Here is a 24,062-nt window from a genome sequence, read left to right as displayed (position 1 = left end):
TATTTCTTTCTGTATATGTAGATCTGTTTATATATCACGTAATCTGTACATACACATGAACAAGTAAACATAAATAATGCATATTTATATGTATATATATACACACAGATCTGGATACCTATACCATCTATGCATATAATCTGTTAGCAATGACAATACATTGAAATTTATTGAGAGGAATATGATTTAATAAGAGTTCTCTTTATGAAGAATACCCTGGCAACAATGTTTGTGAAGTGCGAGAGTATCCACAAGATGTAGGAGATAAGTTACTGGAGTTTTGCAGATCACAGAGGCTGTTACTTACCAGGGTGAGGGCCTGAGTGGTATCAGCAGGAATGGGTATGGAAACAGTGATGAGAGAGGAAAGGTAGGGGAGGACTTGAAGATGGTCACTGATTATACTTAGAGTAGAGACTGAGATGAAAGCTAGCGTTTAAAGACTTTTAGGGCCCAAAACATCCAAACTCTTGCTCATTTTCCTGTTTCCCAAGACCTTCACCGGGCACCATGACATCATATCCTCTTAACATCATTGGAACTTTGGTAACATGCATTTGAAGCCTCTTATTGTCAATGACACATCCCAATAAACTTTATATATTACTAACTTCTTTTTCTTATTAGTTTCCTTTTTTTTATTTCTAGCAATATTGAGACCATTTTCATCCTGTTCTGCCACTTCTTTTTCCCCTCCATGCCCGTCCCAATTAAATTCTCAATCTCATCTCTTAGCTTTCTGAATTAGGAAGCATTTCAGATTGTCCTACACAACACAAACAGTTGGAAAGTGAGTTTCAAGGCATCATAGAAAGTGAGAGGCAAATCCCCCTTCTCATTACTCATGGACCCGCACTGGGATTAGAGCATCCTCTTACAATTTGGTCCAAACTTCATTGTCTTAAGTCTCTTCACATTTTTTTCTTCACTGTTTTCCCTTTTCTTTTTATTTCTCTCTATGATCTGTGAGCTGAATCCCCACAAGAAGTGAAATTCACCATGTGCCAAATAAAGTGTAATGAAAGACCTTTGATGGCTGACAGAATTCCTGGATTTGCCTCTGTTCACTCAAACACAAACCTCCCTCCACTGTGGAGTTAAACGTGATATGAGTCTCCAGGCTGCACAGCTGTATTATTATGCAAGACATTATAATTGAGTCCCATAGTGGAACTACACTATTTTAGTGATTAAGGCATTCATGAAGCTACATAGAAAACATGCATGCATGTAAAATATTTTGTTTGTTGCCTCTTTAATTATTTTAGTATGACATGAACACCTGATTAAAATTTTTTCAATGTTTTTTAATATCATACACACATAATATTAAAGTGTTTATTAGGTATGAACACCTTAAGTCATTAAAACAATAGGGCAATTATAACTCCAGAATCTTTGCACACTAACCAAACAGAGCCACATCTCATCTGCACAACTGTGTGACTGTTTTAATAATAACAGAACAGATATTCATATGAGATCTAAACATTTCTCTTTAACATTCTTACCAGTGAATCTTTGACTTTCTTATTTCTCAGGCTGTAGATAATTGGATTTAACAAAGGAATGATGACAGTGTAAAACAGAGAGTCCATCATATCTTGGTCATCTCCCGGTGCAGATCTAGGGCGCACATACATGAACAGAAGAGGGCCATAATACAAAGAGACAGATAAGAGATGGGCTCCACAGGTAGAGAAGGCTTTCCTGAGGCCTTGTAGAGACTTCCTCTTAAAGATTATAAAGAGAACAAGTGTATAAGAGACAAGAACAGTCAGAATGGTGAACACCTGTATTGACCCAGAGAAAATAAATACCATCAGAACATTAATTGAAGAGTCAGTACAGGAAATCTTACACAATGGTATATGTCACAGTAAAAGTGATGTATTATGCTGTAATTACAGAAGGTTAATCTAAGTAAAAAGCCTATATGAATAAGGGCATGAAGAAAGCCACCTAAAAATGACAAAACTAATAGCCTGATGCATAGTCTATTGGTCATAATCACTGGATAAAGTAAAGGTTTGCATATGGCCACATAACGATCATATGCCATAGTTGCCAGCAGAAAACATTCTGTGGTTACACTGATTGCAAAGGAAAAAAAACTGTATCATGCATTGAGAGAGAGCGATCATCTTACTCATGGCAAAGAGGCAAAGAAGTTCACCAGCATCTTAGGGGTCACTGTAGATGATATCCAAGCATCCACAAAAGCCAAACTCCCAAGGAATAAGTACATAGGGATGTGAAGTTGATGGTCATTCCATATGAGAGCAATCAGAACAAGGTTCCCCACGATGGTGAAGAAATATATAAGCTAGAACACCAGAAACAGGGGGATTTGCCACTCTGGTTGATATGTAAGTCCTGTGAGAATAAACTCTGTCAGTAACGTTGCATTTTCCTTTTCCATGTCCTCACTGGGTGCTGCCTGAAATGAAACAGAGTCAATGAAAAGTATATATCACCAAGGATTTATAATGTGAAAATATGGGCAAGAAGAGTTGAAATAAAATTATCCACATCAAAATTTTCCCTTAATTTTGTTTATTACCTCTATAATAGATAGAGTCTTTTCCAGGGGAATTGAACAAACGGAAAAAGTGCAATAACTTCAGTTCAATGTTCAGCAGTGAACAGATTTAGAAAAAAGGAAAGTCCTCTAAGTTTGTGCTAAATTTGTGGGGAAACCACTGAGTGTGATAGGGAAATTCTGTGTGTGGAACATGGATGTAGAGTCAAGGGAAAAGAAGTTTGAAGGGCCTAAGTAAACATATGAATACAATCGCATGTGAAGAGTCTTGAACTTTATTCCTCAAGCAATAAGCATACACTGAAACCTTAAGTGATGTGTAGTGCTTCTGTAAGGTATTTTTTTTAAATAAATGTATGGGGGGACTGGTCGCGTGACTGAGTGGTTAAAAGTCTGGCGTGTTCCACTTTGGTGGCCTCAGTTCATGGGTTCAGATCCCGCGTGTGGACCTACTCCACTCATCAACCTTGCTATGGCAGTGTCCCACGTATAAAGTAGAGGAAGACTGACACAGATGTTAGCTCAGGGCTAATCTCCTGAAGCAACAAAAGAGGAGGATTGGCATCAGAGGTTAACTCAAAGCGAATCCTCCTCACAAAAATAAATAAATAAATACATGGCAGTGTGGAAAGTAGTCTGCTGGGAGGGGACATTGGACTCAGGAATACTAGTCAAGATGCTGATACTCTTGTCCGGTGGATCCCAAACAAGATTACACATCAGAGTGTCTGAGAAATTTTTTTGTGCAAGATATAGATTGTGAGGTATCACTGTAAAAACTGATTCAGTGGGTCAAGACTGGGGTCTAATATCTGCACTTTACAGATGTTCTCCAAGTGATTCAAATGCATGTCAACCGCCTCATTAGTGAGAGATATGATATTGGGAGTGATGAGGAGGAATGAGAGAGAGATGCAAAAGAATTCAGAATGTAGAGTCACTAGGACTTGGTGACATATTAGATGTGAAGGGGGTGGTCAATGAGAGAGCAGTCACTTGATGACTGGGTAGATGGTCATCAAAAACTGAGACTGAGAACTCAGATGCAGTGGCCAGTTTTTGGAGTGTGCTCTGAACATCCAGGTGAGGTAGCTTAGTAGTATGAGTCTACTAGGGCTTAACAGAAATAATGTCTTTGAGTCACTGGAGTAGCTGAAGGCATATTTTTGGATGACCTATCCACTGGAAAGAGTGCATCAAGTAAAGAGAGGAAGGGCGTGGAAAGAAACTTGAGGAAGTTTATTAAAGAGGTTATAAAGTGGATACATGGCACATATTAGATGGCCAACATCTGATCCCATTTTCTGTCACATAGTCTTCATGGCCAGAAGATGTTATCACCACTCAAAAAGCCAAAAGAGGCATGAACTGACTTTCCCATCCCCATGTACCTGCAATCAAGGGACTTGACCTAGATTTGGCAAATCAAACTCACTTAACTTACATTTGGAATATGGAAAGAGGGAGAAAAAGATACAGGGAGAAGAGAATATTGGCCACAAAGGCAGCAATAGGAAGACTCCAGCAAATGCATCCTGCATCCACAACAAAGGCATTATCAGTGTGAGCTGCATTCCAGGGTCAGCAGCAGTGACAGTGGCTCTCATTGAGTTAGTGAGGGGACATGATTTTGGCTGTTGGTTGGCCTCTTTATTTTCTTCTGTTCTGCCCATTTTTTCAGCTAATTCCTCCAATCTTTCTTGCATTTCTGTGTTAGAGCCAATTTTCATTCAATTAACTCATTTCCTGTTGCAACCAAGGAAAGAAAGAAAGACTACAGCTCACAGCAAAGAAAGACTAGGGAGACACCGGATAAGGATACTGAGCAGAGCGATCAGAGAAGCAGGAGGAAGACGGGACAGCTGAGTGCTGTGGACTTAGAGGGAAAGATGCTCAGGAAGAACGAAGGGAAGTACACGTGAAATGCCAAATAAATGCTCTAGTAGGACAAGGAGTGCTCAGAGTTCACTGAGTGTGGATGTTAAGACATTGGTCATGGTTTTAGTGAGAGCAGTTTCTGTTTTGTGATAGACGTGAGGCCAGAAAATCATGAGAAGTGAAAGGGAAACCAGTGGGTGGAATGATATGGAGAACTCCAAGAAATGTGGGAACAGTTGGCATTTCTCTTCTTCTCCTAGACACCTGTAGGGTGTTTTTCCTCTGGAACATTTTAATAAAAGTCTTCACAAGAGAGGAGAGGAGATAAGGCATGGAGAGGAGAGAGGGAACAGAAGTGGGAAGGAAATATGTAAGAAAACAACACGGAGGTGAGTGAAGACGGAAAATAACAGAGACAGATGGTCAGTGCAGGAAAGACCAGGAAGAGGGAGAGAGGAAGTCACTGAAAGGCTAATGAAAGTCAACAATTCCAGTTAAGTAGGTTTTTATATGGAATGGTTTTCATTACCTTCAATCCCAATCACTAAATAATTGAAAACCCTCCAATTTCTTTGTGTGTGGGTACTTATTAAGTTATAAATGCTGGAAAGCATAGTGGAGGGACGTTTTCTACGTATATTCTGATATATATATCTAACTATATATGTAAAATACTTAATGACGTCTATATATTCCATTTATATTCCTTAATACATATATATTTCTGTTATATATACAAAGTAATAAAATTATTGTCAGAGATTGGTGAAGGGATGGAGGTGTTAATATTTTACTGATTTATCTTAAAAGTTTTAATTACTGGTTAATTAAATAGAGTGTGTCTTTTTGTCAGAATCATCAGAATGATTTCTTATATGACCTGAAATTTAAACCCACTTTTAAATTACTTAACTTTCTAGTTCACCAAAATTTACCTTATAGAATCATACTTCACTTAACAAAATATAAAACATCATTAAAGGGAACAATTCAGTCTATAGCTATTTTGCACACCACAATTTTAGTCATAAAATAAAATGCACAATCAATTCACTGTTTTCTCCCCCATTTCCACCTGGGTATTTGACATTTTATAGACCCAATCTAAAGTTATTATAAATTAAATTGTATATTAAATTTTCTGTATAAAGAATAATGAATATTATGCAAATAATTTCTCTTTTACCCATATCTTATGAGAAATTGTGGAGGTAGTTTCAATACCTGAGATTTTCTAGAGTAGAAAAACATACAGTAGCACAGGATGACAATAACATAGGCAGCAACTCTTTGCACACTGATTCATTTTGGAGGCTTCATTTCCCGAGCACAGGAACCTGTGGTTTATATTAATTTTTTTTGCACAGAAGAATCAACTAATTATACAATTGTGTGCTTTTGTCAGAAGAACAAGAAGTGAAGAACTAAAATTCCCCTGATAGCACCCAAGGATTCCCTTTAGGACAAATCTAAGCTGTTCCTCTGGGCACTGTGGACTTGGACATGTGTGAGAAGTCCAGGTTGTCCCACAGGGCATTACAGACTCTGAAATCACAAACTTCAAGTCACTGTAGACAGTGCTAGTTCTAACGATTGAAATTGAACTTTATGCCACTATTTTTCACCACAGATGACACTTCTGACATGTTTATGCAAACTCCAGTGTATGTATAAATTTTGATGCTCTGAGTGCATTGACCAGCATGGTCTTGTCTGAGCTAAACATACATGATTTTAATGAGGCCAGAGTTCTAGATTCCCTTAAGGAGCCAACCCCGAGAAAGTTGTCCTCTTCATGCAAACTGCAGCTCACATTCAGACCTGGACCTCACTCCCCACTTTAAGCAGCAATCTGCTGAGAAATCTTACTAGGCAAAGATCAGGGAGGAGCAAAGGAAAAAAAGAACAAAGGACCATGGTGGGAGGGGGCCCAGATCACAGCTTCCCAAAATTTAATGCCTGTGAATCTCCTGGAGGTCTTGATAAAATGCAGATTCTGTCTCAGAGGTCTGGGTGGGGCCTGAGGGTCTTCATTTCTAAGAAGTCGATGCCTGTGGGCACCTGCCATCCACAGGGCCTCCTTCACTGGAGGACCTGGATTATCAGAGAGCTAGGTCACTGGAGAAGCTCCACGTGGTAAATGAGGCTGGCATGCCAAGAGAGAAGCGGGAGGAGCCAGATGGGGGCCAGGAGGCCAGCCTGGGTGGGATCACACGGGGTCTGGAGGCCAGATCAGGGCCTTTGTACTTTAACCCAAATTAAAGGAAAACTATTGAGGGATTTTGAACATGGTTGTAACATGTTCAGATTTGCATTTTATGCATTAACAGCGAATATTGTCAGTGAACATTCATTCGGAAAAACAAAACTTAATTTACTTGTTTGTAACATTTTGATTTGTTATCTTAACATTTTGATTTGTTATCTAAAAAGTAAAAAATATTTAATGTCCAGTGGAATCATGGCTACATTGGGGAAAAGAGGACTTTTTTTTTTGCTTTGTTCTCATGAGGAAGATTCGCCCTGAGCTAACATCTGTGCCCACCTTCCTCTTTTTTTTTTTTCTTTTTGGTGAGGAAGATTAGCCCTGAGCTAACATCTGATGCCAATCCTCTTTTTGCTGAGGAAGATTGGCCCTGGGTTAACATCTGTGCCCACCTTCCTCTACTTTATATACTGCCACAGCACGGCTTGATAAGCAATGCACAGGTTCATGCCCAGGTATCTGAACCCACAAACCCAGGCCACCGAAACGGAGTGCACAAACTTCACCACTATGCACCAGGCCAGCCCCAAAAAGGACATATTTTTTAATATTCATTAAACTATTTTCCTGCTTCCTTAAATTTTGCTAGTGAAAGACAAAGTGGTGAAAAAATAACATAAATAAAAGCACTCACTGTGAAACTCAGCAGATGGGTGGAGCAAGCAGTGTGATGTGCAGAGGTAGCTTCAACATGACCCAAACGACTTAAATTTACTGCCCCCTTCAGTTCTGTCATTATCTCCTAACTCATATGTTGCCTGTCTGTGAGTGCAGAGGTCTGCATTGCTGCTTCCGGCATGGATTATCCTTTCAATGTTAGTTAACAGGTGGGTTGTGATATCTCATTGCAGTCTTCATTTGCATTTCACTCAATACTAATGACGGTTAGCATCTTTTCACGCCCTTATTTCGCATCTATATGCTATCTTCAGTGAAGAATCTGTTCAAATATTTTGCTCATTTTTAATTGGGTTATTTGTTTTCAATTTTCAGGCTTTGAGAGTTCTTCATATATCCTGGCTATCTGTTATCAGATATATGATTTACACATATTTTCTGGAAATCTATGGTTTGTCATTTCATTTTAGCAATTTTAGCATTTCATTTTGCTGTTTTTTGAACAGCACTTCTTTTATTTTGATGAACTTAATTTATCAATTTTTTTTATGGATTGTGCTTTTGGTGTTTTATTTTTTGGTTATACATTTAAGTCTATGATCCATTTTGAGTTAATTTTTGTATATTACCTGGATCAAAGTTCTTTTTTTTTTTTGCACATAGATAGCCAATTGTTCCAGCAGCCTCTGTTGAAAAAACTGTCGTTTCTCCACTGAATTACCTTTGCATGTTTGTCCAAAATCAGTTGTCCATATATTTATGGGTCTACTTCTGGACTCTATTCTGTTCCACTCGTATATTTGTACATCTTTACAATAATACTACACTGTCTTGTTACTGAAGTTCTATACTAAGCCTGGAATCAGACAGTGTTAGACCTCTAACTTTGTTCTTCTTTTTCAAAGTCGTCTTGGCTATCCTACACCCTTTGCATTTCCATGTGAATATTAGAATCAGCTTGTCAATTTCTACAAGAAATCCTGCCAGGATTTTGATTGGGATTTTATTAAATCTATAATGCATTTAAGGAGAATTGATATTTTTTCAATATTCCAACCCATCTTTCCTTTTGTTTAGTTATTCTGTAATTTCTCTCAGAAAAGCTTTTTTTTCTCATTCTGTGTGTAGGTCTTGCCCATCATTTGTCAGGTGCACCAAGTTTTCATATGATATGACTGTTGTACACAGTGTACATACATGCATACATCTGTGTGTCTGCAGATAAGGAAAATGTATGCAGTGTACACACAGTTTTGCATCCTGCTCCTCCTGCTCAATACGTTTAGAGTGATAGCTCTAGAGAAAGGGGTTCAAGTCTCTACTGTCGTCCCTTCTGCGCTTCCCTTTTTCCTCCTCCCAAAGGAAGGAGATATTAATATGATGAGTGAAATGACAAGATTCTGGCAGGACCACATGGGTGGGTTGTTGGGGCATCCAAAGGTCAGCCTGTGGCTTTGACTTACCGTTGCTTTTCTCTTCTTTTAGCAGAAATGCTAAGTAGCTCCCCAGGCATGCTCCGTTGAACAAGGCCGTCATCTCTCTCTTCTTTCTGATGAGAGAAGTAAGCTCACCCACGGACTTCCTTCCAAACATGGCCAGCCCCACTTCACTCTTTCTTCTTCAAACTGCCCACCAGGCTTTGGTCTGGCCAACCTGGCGAGCCTTGTGCACCACGGGTAACATGTTCTCCGCTGGCTCCATCTCTTCCAGCACTAGAGTCGAGATTCAGATTGCACTTACAGGAAAAAACCCCTTGGACCTCTTGACTAGGCCACAGTTGCTCGTCTGATTTTGACAGCTCAGATAACAATATATTTTACTTTGCTTTCTTTTTCCTGCACTTACATCTTTCTCTAGAAAGAAGTTTCTCCTCAAAACTCCTGGAAGATGATTTAGCTACTTCTGCTCATCTGTTTTATATATAATATATGGACTTAGACTTTTCTTTGTTTGAAGATTTTTAACTAAAAATTTGAATTTTAAAAAAAGCACACAAGTATTCAGCTTATCTATTTCTTCTTAAACAAGCTTTGGTAGTTTGCGTTTTTTTCAGAGAATTTGTTCATTTCATCTAGGTTGACAAATTTTTGGACATAAACTTGTTCAAGATATTTCTGTATTGTCTTATAAACATTATTGCATCTGTAATGATTCCTTCTTTCTCTTCTGAGATATGCTTTTTCTGTCATTTAGTAATTTAAGTCTTTTTTTTTCTTGGTCAATTTGGCTAGAAGTTTATCAATTTTGTTGATCTTTTCAGACAACCAGATTTTTGTTTCAAAGAACTAGCTTTTCATTTCATTGATTTTCTCTATTATTTTTGTTTCAATTTAATTGATTTCTGCTCTTATATTTATATACTTCTTTCTGCTTGCTTTGGGTTTAATTTGCTCTTCTTTTTATAGTGTCTAACTGTGGAAACTTAGAACATTGATTTAATCCTTTCTTCTTTCCTAATATAAGCATTTAATACTATAAAATTCTCTTTAAACTCTATTTTAGCTATAACCACACATTTAAATATTTGTATTTTCAGTTTCATTTAAATTCAATTCATTGCATTTAAAATATATTCTTCTTTCCCCTGTGACTGTCTCTTTGATCTAGAATATTTAGAAGGATGGTTTTTAATTGCCAAATATGTAGAGATTTTACAGATATTTTTCTCTTACTGATTTCTAGTTTAATTCTGTTATGGGTTATATTTTGTATTAATTCAATTATTATAAATATTACCCAGAATAGGGTTTATTTTGGTGAATGTTCAATGTGTGTATAAAAATACCGTGTATCCTGCTACTGTTTGAGGGAGTATTCTATAAATATCAAATTGGTTGAGAGTGTCTTTCAGGTCTTCTCTACTTTTACTGATATTCTACTTGTTCTATCAATTATTGAAAAAAGAATATTGAAGTCTTAGTCTATAATTGTGGATTTGTCTCTTTCTCCTTTCCATTCTATCAGTTTTTGCTTCAAGTACTTTGAAGTTCCATTGTTCAGTCCTTATATACTTAGTATTATTTTGTCTTCTTGATGAATTGAACCTTTTATCATTTTGCAGTGTTCTTCTCTATCTCTGGTAATATTCCTTGATCTCAGGTCTACATTTTGTTTGATTGCCACTCCAGCTTTCTTTTGGTTAGTGTTTGCTAGTCTGTCTGTTTTCCATCCTTTTACTTCTAATTTATCTAAGTCTTTATATTTTACTTATGTTTCTTCCAACAGTATATAGGTAGATCTTGTTTTTGAATCCAATCTGACAATCTATCTTTTATTTGGTATATTGTACCATTTATATTTAATGACATTATTGACGTGGTTGGATTAAAGGCTATCATTTCGCTAGATGTTTTTCTATCCATTTCATCTGTTTTTAATTCTCCTTTTTCTCTTTACCCACCTGCTTTTGGATTAATAGAGACGTTTTTTGTGATTCCATTCTATATTCACATTTGGCATATTATTTATACATTGTCTATATTTTGGTGATTCCCTGAGGGTATACAATATATCACTTTAATTAACCGCAGTCTATCTTCAAATAATTTTATACCACTACATATGTATTGTAGTAATCTAACAGTCTACACGCAATTCCTCCCTCCAATCTTTTCTGCTGTGTTGTCATATATTTTACCTTTATTTATGCTGTAAAGACACAATATATTGCTACTCTTTTTTGGCATTTAATTATCTTTTAGATTAATTCAAAATAAGAAAGATTCTTTTTTATATGAACCTTAATTTTAACTCTTTTCAAGGTCTTTGTTTGTGTAGCACCAAGTTTCTCTTTGGTATCACATTCCTTCTGCCTGAAAAACTTCCTTTCATATTTTTTCTCTAGATATGCTGGTAATGAATTTCCTCAGTTTTTGTCTTAAAGATTTTTGTTTCATGTTCTTTTTCTTTTCATTGTGTCCCAGGCTTCTTTATTTAAGAACAAATTGATGAATGATGTGGGGATTAAAATCAAGAACATCATTGAACTTCACCATCCTTCCAATCATTTCCCCCAAAAGTCCCTGCCCCTCTCCCCATTCTTTGTGTTCCCAATTTCCTATTTTTTGAATGAAGAACTTAACTCCAAAAGCCCTGGTACAAATCCCAGGGTCTTGTTTCCATAGCTTGTCCCCCCCTTTTCTCTGCCCCCTCATTCCTGAGACAGGCAGACACCTCAGTTTGAATGCATGGGCAAGCCCAGAGTGGTGACCTGGACAGAGGAAATGCTTCACCCTCAGAGGTCAAAGGGACCAAGGAGTACAGAGTAGTGAAGTGAGAACCTCCACAGTCGGCTACCAAAATGGGGCCCTGGTGCCAGAGGAAAGCACACTGGGCCCCTGTGAAGCGAGACCCAGCAGCCTCAAAATCTTCTCATTTGGGAGTGGTCAGTGCTTGATGGACTGCACTTCTGGTGCCAGGTACAGGACCACACTCAGACTATGGCCTGTCCATCCCAAGGTGCTTGGTTCTCCATGCTCATCCGCGTTCCCTTTTGGGCCTGCTGCAGGAGGCTGTCCACCTTGCCTTTCCCCTGCAGATTCTCATTGTTGTGAGCTTCCTCCACCCAACTTCTGCCGCAGGGGCCGCAGCGTATGCGTGTTCTTGACACAGAGCTGCAGAGCCTCAACACAGCAGAGACTCACTTGGCTGAACATCTTCCCACAGGAAGATCCTCCTCTGCTCTGGGAGTTTAACGAGCAGCTTGAGGTCCTGGAACTCTGATACAGGAGTTCTGATGTCTGGAATTCCTTGGGGCTTGGCTCCAGCTTCGCCCTGTTCAGTTTCCCAGCATCAAGAGGACAGCATAAGGTTTAGGGGAGGCCCCTTCAGAGTTTCTCTCAACCCCATGCCGGCCTAGTCCTGAGGCTGAGAGTCTCCAGTCACCTTGAGACACCAGCCCTTCTCCAACTTAAGGGCCACAGTACCCATCCCTCTGCAGAACTCACACAACACGGAGCACCTGGAGCCCCCCACACACACCCCTGCCCAATTCCTGGCCCATGTGCAGAAGGGCACACAAGGGGGAAGTTGGAAGCCCAGCCAGGCCAGAGAGTCAACCTGGCCAGGTCCAGCCCTCCTGGCCCATCACCCACACCACCCTCTGGGGGTGAAAAGACAAAATTCAAAGCCAGGTGTCCAGTCATTGGGAAGAAAGGCCCCCAAGCCAGGCACCTGGACCACATTCATTTTTGGAAGTTGTTTTTTATTGGGTATAGAATTCTGAGTTGGCAGATTTCCCCCCACAATTTGAACTATGTCACTCAATTTTATCTTCTGGCTTTTTTTTTTCCCTCTGATTACCTTCAAACTTTTCCTTGTATCTTTGGTTTTTAGCCACTTCAATATAATGTGTCTAAGTGTTTTTGTATTTTTATTTCGTTTGATTTGGTTTCTGTTTGTTTGGTGTTTATCCTGCTTCAGGTTTTATGTGCTTCTTGGAACTTTGGTTTGATGCTTTTGGTTATTTTTGAAAAATTCTTGACCGTTATGTTTTCAAACATTTCTTCTGACCCACTCTCTCTCTTTTCCTCTCAGATTCCAGTTACATATATGTCAGGTAACTTGACATTTTTTCACAGTACTTGAATGTTCAGTTTTGTTTTTACTTTTTTCTTTCTTTGTGTTTAATTTTGATAATATCTATTGACCTATATTCAAGTTCACTGTTCTTTCCTCCACTGTGTCTAATTTACTGATGAGCTCACCAAAGGCATTCTTTACCTCTGTTCTTATGTTTTTAAAAAATTATTTCTAGCATTTTCACTTGACTTTTTAGAAGTACTTTCTATCTCTCTCTCTCTCTGAAAGTCCCCAACTGTTCATGCATGGAAACTTTAACATATTGATCATGATATTTTAAATTTCCTGGTTTTTAGTCCCAACCTCTGAGTCACATCTGAGACTGGTTCTTTTGATTGCCTTGTCTTTTGACATTGAGTTGTTTCTCTCTTGCTTTTTTGTTTGTCTCACAGTTGTTAATTGAAATCTGGTCTTCATATGTAGGACAATAAAAATTAAAGTAAATCGTACTTAAAGGCCAAACAAATGAGATATCCCAAATTACGACAATCTAAAATTCTTTTTAATAGCTGAAGTGTATATTTGAGACACTAAGTTAAAAGGGGCATTGACTTTCAACTTTGGTAGAGTGTATGTGTGTGTATGGTGAGTCACAGACTCTTAAGGGTTTGAGGCGGAAGAACGAACCACTTTAAGATTCTATTTGGATCTGAATAACATCTAAATAGATAGGATATTTCCAAAGTAGTGGAAGCCCCCAACCATTAATACTTCTTTAGAAGTAATAATTGTGTCATATTGAAATAAGATGGTACAGTATGTCTGGTTCCTGTATAAAATATTCAATTCTACCTTAGGGCAAAAGAGGTATCTTAGTTTGTATTCTGCTGGACCCTGAGACATGATTCAAGTGCAAGTAATTTATTTATGAATAGTTGATGAAAGATGAAGTGAGACAGGAAAGGGAGTGTAGACAAAAAAGGGTAATTTATAAACAAATTACAGTTGTGGGAAACCAAGCTTGATGATTTTTGGAAACACCATGGGCCAGTGTAGAGCATAGACTTCAAATTTATATCAACCAAAGGACAAAGGGTTGGGGGTATTTTTTCACCAACTCTCATCAGTCATTGGTTGATAAACGGTCCAGGAGAGAGTCTATGAGTAGCATTCACTTCTCTGTTCTTATAATCTACCTTTAGTGAGGGTAGAATAGCTCTAGCCATCAGAGAAAGCCCTCAGATGCAGATGTGCAGTTAGAGAAGAAATGGGCAGGCACGGAGAGTATCTGTGACAGGCAATCTATAGGAATCAATGGGCAGTGTGATCTGTGACTCACAGTGAATGAGCTCTTCAACACTAGCTATTATAGTGAGTCAGAGTACCCCTCAAGGAACCTATTCTCAAAAAATTAAACTTGTGGTTTGTTCACAAATAACCAAAGAAATGATGAAATTCGCTTTGATAGGCTTAGAAAAATGGAAAACAGTATCTCAAAGTGAGTCATAGCATACAATTTATACTACATAACACTTAAGAGAGTGCCTTTTAACTGGAAGAGAGTATCCTCTAATATTTGCCAAAATTCCCCCAAAAGAATGATCAATGTTATTTAATTTATTTATAGTCTTTAAAATCTAAATGTGTACTTATAAACAGTTCCCAGTCACGTTATCATCATCCATTGGTTCAGTGTTCTGGTGTCTTATACACAGGGCAGCCAGCCACACAATGTGGTGTCATGAATAGTGCCCTTGAGTTGAACAGCGCACACAGCCTGCACAGGCATTCTCAATCCCTCTACGTACATACACTTTGTATCAACACTACACATGGAACCCATTAGTTTTCTCTCAATGGTTTATAAATGTTGTCCCATTGTCTTTGTACTTTCAGTACAATAGATGGGAAGTCAGATGCTACTGTACTTATCTTTCCTTTGCTTGTAACCCAGCCTCTCTGTCTGGAAGCTTGTAGGTCTTCTCTTCACCCCTGGACTCTGGGGCATATTTGCCAGGAGCATATTCTCCTTGTAGTTGGGATACTATAAGTGTTAGCCATTGTTTCTAGGAAATGCTTTGATGAGCTGTATTTTAGACTGAGTGAGCCTGAATTGCCAATTCTAGAATCACAGCTTAGAGGATATAAATGCTCTATAGACTCCCTCCAGTAGGAGATTGTCTCCCAAAATACTCTTAAAGATAAGTACTACAAGGTATGAGATTTTCTGATGAGTTTCAATATTATATGGCTTCATGCACCTGTGTTTTGCAATAATAGTGTCCTTATTCACAATCTAAACCTTTCCCCTGCCTGGTTGAAGAGAAGGCAGAGGATCTTGCAGAAGCTTGGATAGTTTAGGCCCTTGGATCTCCATCAGAGCCAAAGATGCCTCTGTGAAGTCCCTCCATTTATATGACAAGGACCATTTCTCCCAGTACTTATTTGATCTGTAGAAATTTTGAATTCGGTTGGATTCGATGCGTACACTGCTGTGCTGGCTTCAGAGCTCAGCCTTGCATCCTCCTATGTTGCATACTGTTATGTCCACACATCAGGTTTTCTGTATACATGATTCTTCCTCTTAGTTCCTCCTTACTGCTCAACAATATTAGGCCATCACCTTGGGATTTTGCAGCAGCAATGGGTACCCAAAGATATGACAGATTCAAACAAATTATGCATTTACCACTTTAGAGTTCCTTTTAAATTTGAGAGATGGCCAACGAAGAAAGTCACTACTCGTTCCTCACAAAGAAGTCAATGAAAGAAAAATAAATATGACATTGAAGGTTTCATCAATCATTTCAGACATGAGAACCATTCCACAGTGGCACCCAAATTAAGATATATTGCATCATATGATTGCAAAAGTAAATTATTTTTTCTTAAATAATAATAAACATGTAAGAGATTGTAAGGAGAGTGATAAGTATGCAAATTTCTGAGTCTCTGCTTCATTAAACATGTAAAGATAAATACAGTAGACTTCAAATATCTGAGAGGATATATCTTGATATCTTCTAAAATCTTCAAATTCTTGAATACCAATATTGCCTATAGTTTCCCTGATAAAATGTACTATATATTTTCATACATTTGAGCCATACTTTTATACAATAGTCCACTCTTATTTTTTCCCAACTTTCATTTTTCTCAGTAAAAGCCACCAATCTCTTATATTCTACACTTTCTAAACATTTTCTTCACTACAAAGAAAATTTTCTCTTCAGGGACACTTTTCTCCAAGAAGTCACTTCACCTGAGTCTCTGAACAGTTGAGAAGCAGCAGGAATTTTGATATGCAAGCTCATCACAATTGTCTTGGCTCAGTCACACCAGCCTCAAACAAAGAAACTTGCAAATGTCTGCCACAGTAAAATTAAAAACTACTGTATCTAATTTAGAGAGAGTTTACAAAGAGTCAAAAATTGTGAATTCTAAATGCTTAATTTAAAAAATGATGTTCCATTTTTCATAAAGAATTCAGTTTTATGTGATATGAAGATCTCCTTCCATTGAAGCAGGTATCCATTGAAGGTGACTTTCATCACACAGCCCTCAGAAATGGCCCTAGACACTAGCCTTCTGTTAAAATTAAAAAGCCAAGGTTAATTTGCATAACTTCAGACCCCTTGTATTTTGCAAAGTTTGAAAAGAACAAGTTTGAAATTTGCCTTAGGAAGTGTTTATTTGTTTATTATTCTCCTCAAGGCACCTATAACCTCTTTGTTCCTCAGACTGTAAATAAAAGGATTTAGCAGGGGAATTATGATTGTGTAAAATAAAGAATACATTTTATCCTGATCGTCAGCTGGTCCAGATCCAGGACGCACATACATGAAGAAGAGAGTGCCGTAGAACAAAGAGACAGAGAGCAGGTGGGCACTGCACGTGGAGAAGGCTTTGCTCCTGCCCTTTTCAGACTTCTTTTTCAGGATGGCAAAGAGGACTCGGATATAAGATATTATGATGGTCATAAAAGTAAAAGATTGTATAAAGACTGAAAATATAAAAATCAGGAACATATTAACTATAGGGTCAGTACAGGAAATCTTAAATAGTTGTAAAATTTCACAGTAGAAATAATGTATTACATTGGACTTGCAGAAAGTTAATCTAAGTAAGAAACCCACATGCATCATGGGATGAAGAAACCCAATAATATAGGAAACACCTAATAATTGGATGCAGAAGATATTGGACATCACCACTGGGTAAAGCAAAGGGTTGCATATGGCCACGTAGCGGTCATAGGCCATTGCCACCAGGAGGAGACATTCCGTGTTTGCACTAGAAGCAAAAGTGTAAAATTGAGTGATACACTCAGCTAGGGATATCAGGTGATTCTTAGACAAAAAATTCATCAGCATCTTGGGGGTCACTGAGGATGAAGAACAAGCATCTGCAAAGGCTAAGCTGCCAAGGAATAAGTACATGGGGCTGTGCAGACGGTGGTCCTTCCAGATGAGAGCCACCAGTCCAAGGTTGCCCACCATGGTGGTGAGGTAGGTGACCAAGAACACCAGGAACAGGGGGACCTGCAGCCCTGGATGCTCTGTAAGTCCCGTGAGAACAAACTCGGTCACCAGCGTCTTGTTTGCCTCCATCGTATCCCCTCAGGTTGATCACTGCAGTGAGAGAAAAGGTGAGGGACACAGTCATAAAAGACCATGAAATAATCACATTTTACGTGAAAAAAATGCATCTTCCTGTTTACGTACCCCCTTTAATCAGAACATTTACCTTTTACCCTTGAATAAGTATTCTTCACAAACAATAAGTATTTGGGAAACTGGTCCTAAGAATTAGAAATATATATATAATACATAAAGATTTCATTATTTCTATAAAAGAAGTGAACTTCTTTTTTAATTGATTGCAATTTAATAATCATCTTCTAATTTAAAAATCTTTAAAAATAGAAATAGAATTAACCTATTCAAATATGCTAAAGATTAGTTATCAAAACTAACAGCACACATTCTAAATAATACAGCACCTCCCTTCAAATTAAGAACAGATTGAAATACTTACTCTGACCATTATTATGTGATATTATCTTAGAAATTATAATATATCTAAGATATGAAAATTAAATAAAATAATAAAATATCATAAAAATTGTAGGAGATAAATTCATATTTCTTGCTGATGTTATATTGTTATAATTAAAAAATAACATTATGACTTTAATAAGTACCAGACACAAGATGAAAACGTAAGTAGTCACTAGATTTTTTTCTATGCAAACAATAACCAACAAGAAAGAGAAATAAAAGGGAAAATTTTCAATTATAAGAGCCATAACACTTTAAAATACATTGAAAGAACTTTTAAAATGTGTAAGTCCTATGTGAAGAAAATTACAAAACTTACCAAAGGGCATTATATAATTTCTGAAGAAATAGACAGCCAAAATATGTTCTTAGATAAGAAGATTTAGTATTATAAATATGTCAGTAGAATTGGAATTAATTTCAATTAGAGTCCTAATTTCTTTTTAATTACTAGCATAAGCATAAAATTTATATAAGATAAAATTATTTTGAAAAGACAAGGAAAATATGAACAGTAAGAAAGTCAACTGTGCAGGATTAAGTGTTAAAACATGCAGTCATTTCACAGAATATGATATGGCATGGAAATAGGAATATATAATAGTGAAGCCAAATAAAGATTCAAGTATATATTGGTAGTTAATATTTTACAGGGATGATTTTTTAATTGAGAAAAGTGATGATTTATTTAATAAATGGTATGGCTATATTTGCCAGTCTACCTGGAAGAAAAGTAAGAAAGGCTCCCTATTTTAAAACTGCTCCAGAACAAGGTCTTAATGGTAAAAAAAAAAAAAAAAAAGCAATTAAAACATTCTAAGAAAATTGATGAAATACATATAATTTAAATATATTACAAAAATCTTTGACTAATATAAGAAACTCATAAATTAAATAAAGATATAGTATGTTTAACATAATTTTAATTGTATGAAATGGAGTATGTATCTAATCTATAACAGGGAGAAAGATGAATAAAACTTTGGAAGCAATATGTGTAATAAGTATGATAGGTAAAATTTTATTACCTATCACATACAAAGAAATCTTACAAATTGTTAAGAAAAGTCAGATAATTCAATAGAAAAATGGAATTGAATAGGCAAGTCACAAAAAAATATGTCAACACATTCCATAAATGTAGGAAAAGATGCTCACCTTCCCCAGTACTCAGGATGTGCAAATAAAATAACAATAAGACATCACTTTACACTCCTCAGATTCTCACTTTGTAGAGAGAAAAGTCTCCTGCAGCCTTGTTCATGGCGGCAAAAGACTGGAAATAATATGAAAACCAATTGAGATGAAGCATCAGTCCAACAAATCCTGGTGTAATCATACCAGTGAATATTAGGGCAGGCATTTAAAATTGAGTTATTGCTCTACCAGTTGACTCAAGGAAATTTCCACAATTGTTAGGAAAGTGAGAAACGTAAGATGCAGAGAAGTATATATGAGATGATCACATTAAACAAACAGATAATAAGATCTTAAAATTCTCACTCTGTGTCTATCTATGAACACATGCACACATATATATTTGCAAATAACCATGTGAACATAAAGATTGCATGAAATGATAGACCTTAGGTTGCTAATATTTACTGTCTTTGTGTAGGTGAGAGGAGAGAATAAAGGAGCGGAGGAGAGAGATAAATAGCATAAACAGAATTTTAAAAATTTGTCATAAAAAGACAATATATATTATCATCCTGTTATACAATTATAGATATTTCCCCTATGGACAGAAACATATATTTAAGGCTAGTCATAAGTGTGCTAATAGTAGAAAGAGAAAAGGAGAGAAACAAGAATGATAATTCTGTTATTGCATTTAGTAGATGGTTATAAAAATTCTAATAAATATGGGTGTTAATTGTAAGTAATTTTTTGTGAAAATATATCTTAAGTTCAGAAATTTTTTTGGATTATGCAGCATACACTTCTGAATATTTTCAGCGGTGTCTGACTTCAGCCTTTGAAAGTGATTTCTTTCTTCCTCTCTTTCATTTTTTGGGGGATAATCAAAAGGTATCTTGTAAATGAATAAAGTTAGGTATACAATTACAAGTTTTTCTTAGTTTTCTTCACATCCCGGTATGTTTCCTTTTTGATGTGTTACTAAATATTTTATAATTTTTGTCAATATTGCAGGTAGAATATTTGATGTGATCTTTCAATTTCACTCTACAACATGTAGATTTTATTTAAAGTAAATCCAAAAGAAGAGATCCCAAGATAATGGGAGGTGAAAGCAGAGACTCTTAGATTACTGGAAGGAGAAAATCCACCTGTAATTTGGTGTGCAAGTTCAGTTGTTTCTTAAGTGAATAACACAATTTTATACACATACTTCTTGATTAAAATACATGAAAAGTTTACCAATTTACCAAAATTGGACTTGTTTAACCTTAAAATAGGTCAGAAGGCAATATTTTTCTTAATGGTTCAACATTAGGAAAATAGTGAGTTATTATTTCCCATTTTGACTGAGAATAGAACAAAAAAAAACCCTAGCTTTAAAAATTTACCTTTTAAAGGGTACACCTACAAGGAGCCCTAGAAACGCAGAACAGCAGCGGGAAGACTGACTGATATGTCTCCACCGAAAGTTGGCCTTCTGGACACTGAGGGCAGATTATTTCATTCCCAAAGTGCAGGTTTCTCCTGAGTGGGCCTGCCTAGCTTTCTTGCCAGCTCTAAACCCATGAGTGGTATTCCCAATTTTCATAATTAGGTCAAGAGCTCTTAAGCATTTTGAGTCTTTTTCTTCGAGGTATATGTATATTTCTCCATCCATTTGGAATTAAGGGGCCTAAGAAAGTTATCATTGATGACTTTAGCTCATCTTCTCATGATTCCATTAATAAATTAAAGAAGTTTGAGCAGTAAAGTTTAGTTGTCTGTACCCTGACAAAGAAAATTTTCTGTAGTATGAAACAGTCTCTGAAACTTTTGAGTCATTATCATTATTTTTTCCGTTTGTCTCATTCTTCTCTTATTCCAAGTTTACTGTTAAGAATAAATCTTATTATGCATGTCTCCTCAACAGTAGAACATCTAGTATTTATGACAGACATCTAGAATTGTCTGTCCTGAAGAGAAACAGAAAATCTCACAGGGTTGCCAGGATTTTCATTTCTTACCTGGATATTTCATTATCAAATAGGCAAATAGATAAACTATAAATAATGAAAACTAGACAGATCCCTGTGTTCTCACTCAGTTCTTCTAAGTCTTTGGGAAATTGAGAAAGTGGTGACTGTCTTGAAGGAAAAATGGTAGGTTTCTGCTGGAAAAAAAAAGAAAAAATGCATATTCCCCTCCACCATACTCTACATTAGGGCCAGAGTCGTCTTTATGGATTGCCACACTGATGAGGCCGCCCCTGCTCTCACATCCACGGCTATATCTCCTCTTAAAACCCCTAAACGAAGAAAAGTGGAAGATGCAGAATGAACAGTGTTTACTTGTGCAAAGACATTTCTGGGAAACCTTAACTGCAGGGACATATTTATTTGTACTCTTTCAAATCTATTCCTGAAAAAGTAGAAAGAACCTTGGGATTCCCTGGGTGAAAGTTGCTAATGGATCCCCTGTAGGATGAAGGCAGAGTTGTTCTACTGGGCATTGTGGGCTAATCAGCCAGTCACCTCCGACACCTCCGAGTATAACAGTTAGAACCACACTGTGTGTCATCAGGGTTCACTGTGAGGGCAACTTGACAGACTGCTTCTGAGCACTTTTTAGGAATTATTAATTTCCTTTACTTTATTACTCTTGATTATGCCACATTCCATCCACCTAATAGTTTCTTCAAACATCTCAATGACTCATCAAGCTCAACATGTCTAAACCAAAATTTAGAGTCTTTTCAAACCTATCACTAACCATGGACCTCATCCTGTCTTCCTATTCTCAGTAGTGGCATCACTATCTACCCCATTTTTAAAGAAACAAACTTGAGAGTCCTCCTTGAGACTGAATTCCTCCTTAAACCCATGTCAAAATTATTATCAAACCCACAACTTGTATCTCTTCAATGTCTGTTGAAACCATCCACTTCTCTCCAAATTCAAGAAGACTCCATCTCCTGCTTGGAATACTGACATAGCCATTTAACAATCTATATGTGTTTCCTTATTTTTTCCTACCATTCTCTATTTTGGGCCATGTCATATTTATAGAAAGCCAAATTGCTAACATCACCACTGTTCTCACACCCATGGCTGCAACTCCACTTACAACCTTACATAACTTCTAATGGCTCGTGGAAGAGAGAGTGAAATCCTTAAGCCTATATATCTCTTTCCTCTTCCTAAAACATATCCAATAATCCTCTATATAAAGTTTTTTCCAATGGACCTAACAGATTTTTCAGGTGAATGATTCTTATATTTCTTTGACAATAAAATCAATCTAAGAATTGAGGTTAAAAATCTGAATTTCATTTGTGATTTCAATATGCAATGTTGCTGAGAAAAAAAATTCAGTTTATCCCTTAGCTTTTCTAATCTTATTGTAAGAATCTAATCTTACAATAAGAATCTTATTGTAAGAATGGAAAGTCGCCAAGCTACCCAGTATCTCTCCATCATTAGATTTCTGCCTGACACGCTACCCTGTGAGAGGAGGAACATTTATGTTTGTGAGTGAGGCTGACAGAGCTCAGGAACCAGGTAGAAGTCCCAAAAGTGCCAGCAGGCTGGCACCATTTTCTTCAGTAATGTAAGCAGGCCATAAAAGTTTACACGTCTGAAAATGACAAATAAGAATTATGAACTTGTTGTTTTCACTGCCTTGGACACAGTAGAACATACAACAAAATCTGATCTAGGTGCAAGATAGTAAAACCCCAAATTTCTAACACATACGAGAATTTATGGCTCAGCTCTCTTGAGCTGCAAAGGTTTCCTCTGAGAAACACTTGCAATGTAGGAACTGTGAGTGAGATTCACTCAGTGAAAACGGAAATTTTGCTGTCTGTGGGTAGCTCTGTGGTTTGTGCAAATTCAATAACCAAGACCTTGCACATTGCATTCTGTTTTGCTCTTGGACATGGAGGCTTTCTGGTCCAGTCCTGCTGGAAGCCTCATCGCCCCACCCTCCCTCAGAGCAGCCTGCCCCTCTCAGAATACTCTCTGTCTCAGCCGGCGCTTGGCCCCTTCCCTCCGACTTCTGACTTTTGCTGCAGTTGACTTGTTTCACCATTTCTCACCACACAAATCCTAAGCCTGAAGACTGCAACAGATCCTTGAACTCTAATAACTGATAGTGTCTCTTCTTTCCAGGTGGCAGCCTGTTGAACAGAGAGATGTTAAAATGAGCCCTGTAGTGATCAGGAACTGCCTCTGTTTAATCTGCCTGGTGTAACACTAACACTCGCTTATAAAAAACGAAGATGTTTGACTGGAGGATCCTAACTCCTTTACAAGTCTGCTCTCCACTGGGCCTGGAATTCTAAGGAAGTTTTGCTGTTGGGATCTAGGTGCATTTGGGAAGATTATGGAAGTAGAGAAGCGGGGAGAGGAAGAAAATATCCCTTCTCTTGACTTGGCTGTAACTCAGGCTCCCTTTCTTAGCATGTCACTGAGAGTAGGGAGGTGGATATTATGGGACAAACTTTCCCTTGTAAGAAGCAGCCTCTTTCCCAAGTACTAGAGGAAAGTATTTTACTCCTGAATGTCTCGCTTGTGTTTAGTATTCAGAGATTTTAATGCTTTTCTTCAGATCTTGGATCTGTAAGAAAGAAAGTGACACAGCAGCAACTTAAAGATTTTTATTCTTCTCTCTATAGTCTAGAATGCTAATTAATTAATATTTAACATAACAGTCATGCACTGCACAACAACGTTTCGGTCAACAATGGACCACATATATCATGGTGGTCCCATAAGATTATAATGGAGCTGAAAAATTCCTATAGCCTAGTGACATCGTAGCCATCATAATGTCAAGGTGCAACATGTTACTCACATGTCTGTGGTGATGCTGGTGTAAACAAACCTACTGTGCTGCCAGTCATATAAAGCTGTAGCACATACAACTGTGCACAGTACATAATACTTGATAATGATAATAAATGACAATGTTACTGGTTTATGCATTTACTATACTATACTTTTTATTGTAATTTTAGAGTATACTCTTTCTACTTATTAAAAAAACAAGTTTACTG

At 37.2% G+C, this 24,062-nt stretch overlaps 1 protein-coding gene, 1 long non-coding RNA gene and 1 pseudogene across 2 annotated transcripts in view; 1 reads left to right on the top strand and 2 right to left on the bottom strand.

Annotated features, from left to right (window-relative positions):
- Positions 1 to 24,062, top strand: part of LOC147915100 (uncharacterized) — a 92,146-nt gene that overhangs the window by 46,810 nt on the left and 21,274 nt on the right. The window lies entirely within an intron of this gene.
- Positions 1,485 to 2,425, bottom strand: LOC101391690 (olfactory receptor 5H2-like; annotated as a pseudogene).
- LOC106800057 (olfactory receptor 5AC1-like) lies at positions 16,514 to 17,434 on the bottom strand. Its single transcript, XM_014794945.1, has one exon. The coding sequence runs from the start codon at positions 17,432 to 17,434 to the stop codon at positions 16,514 to 16,516; it is 921 nt and encodes a 306-aa protein (XP_014650431.1).

Source organism: Ceratotherium simum, chromosome 15, assembly GCF_057802395.1.
Source record: "Ceratotherium simum simum isolate JZ-2026a chromosome 15, ASM5780239v1, whole genome shotgun sequence".
Classification (NCBI taxonomy): Eukaryota; Metazoa; Chordata; class Mammalia; order Perissodactyla; family Rhinocerotidae; genus Ceratotherium; species Ceratotherium simum.
The sequence above is the reverse complement of the archived record's forward strand: the minus strand, read 5'-3'. Positions and strand labels throughout refer to the sequence as shown.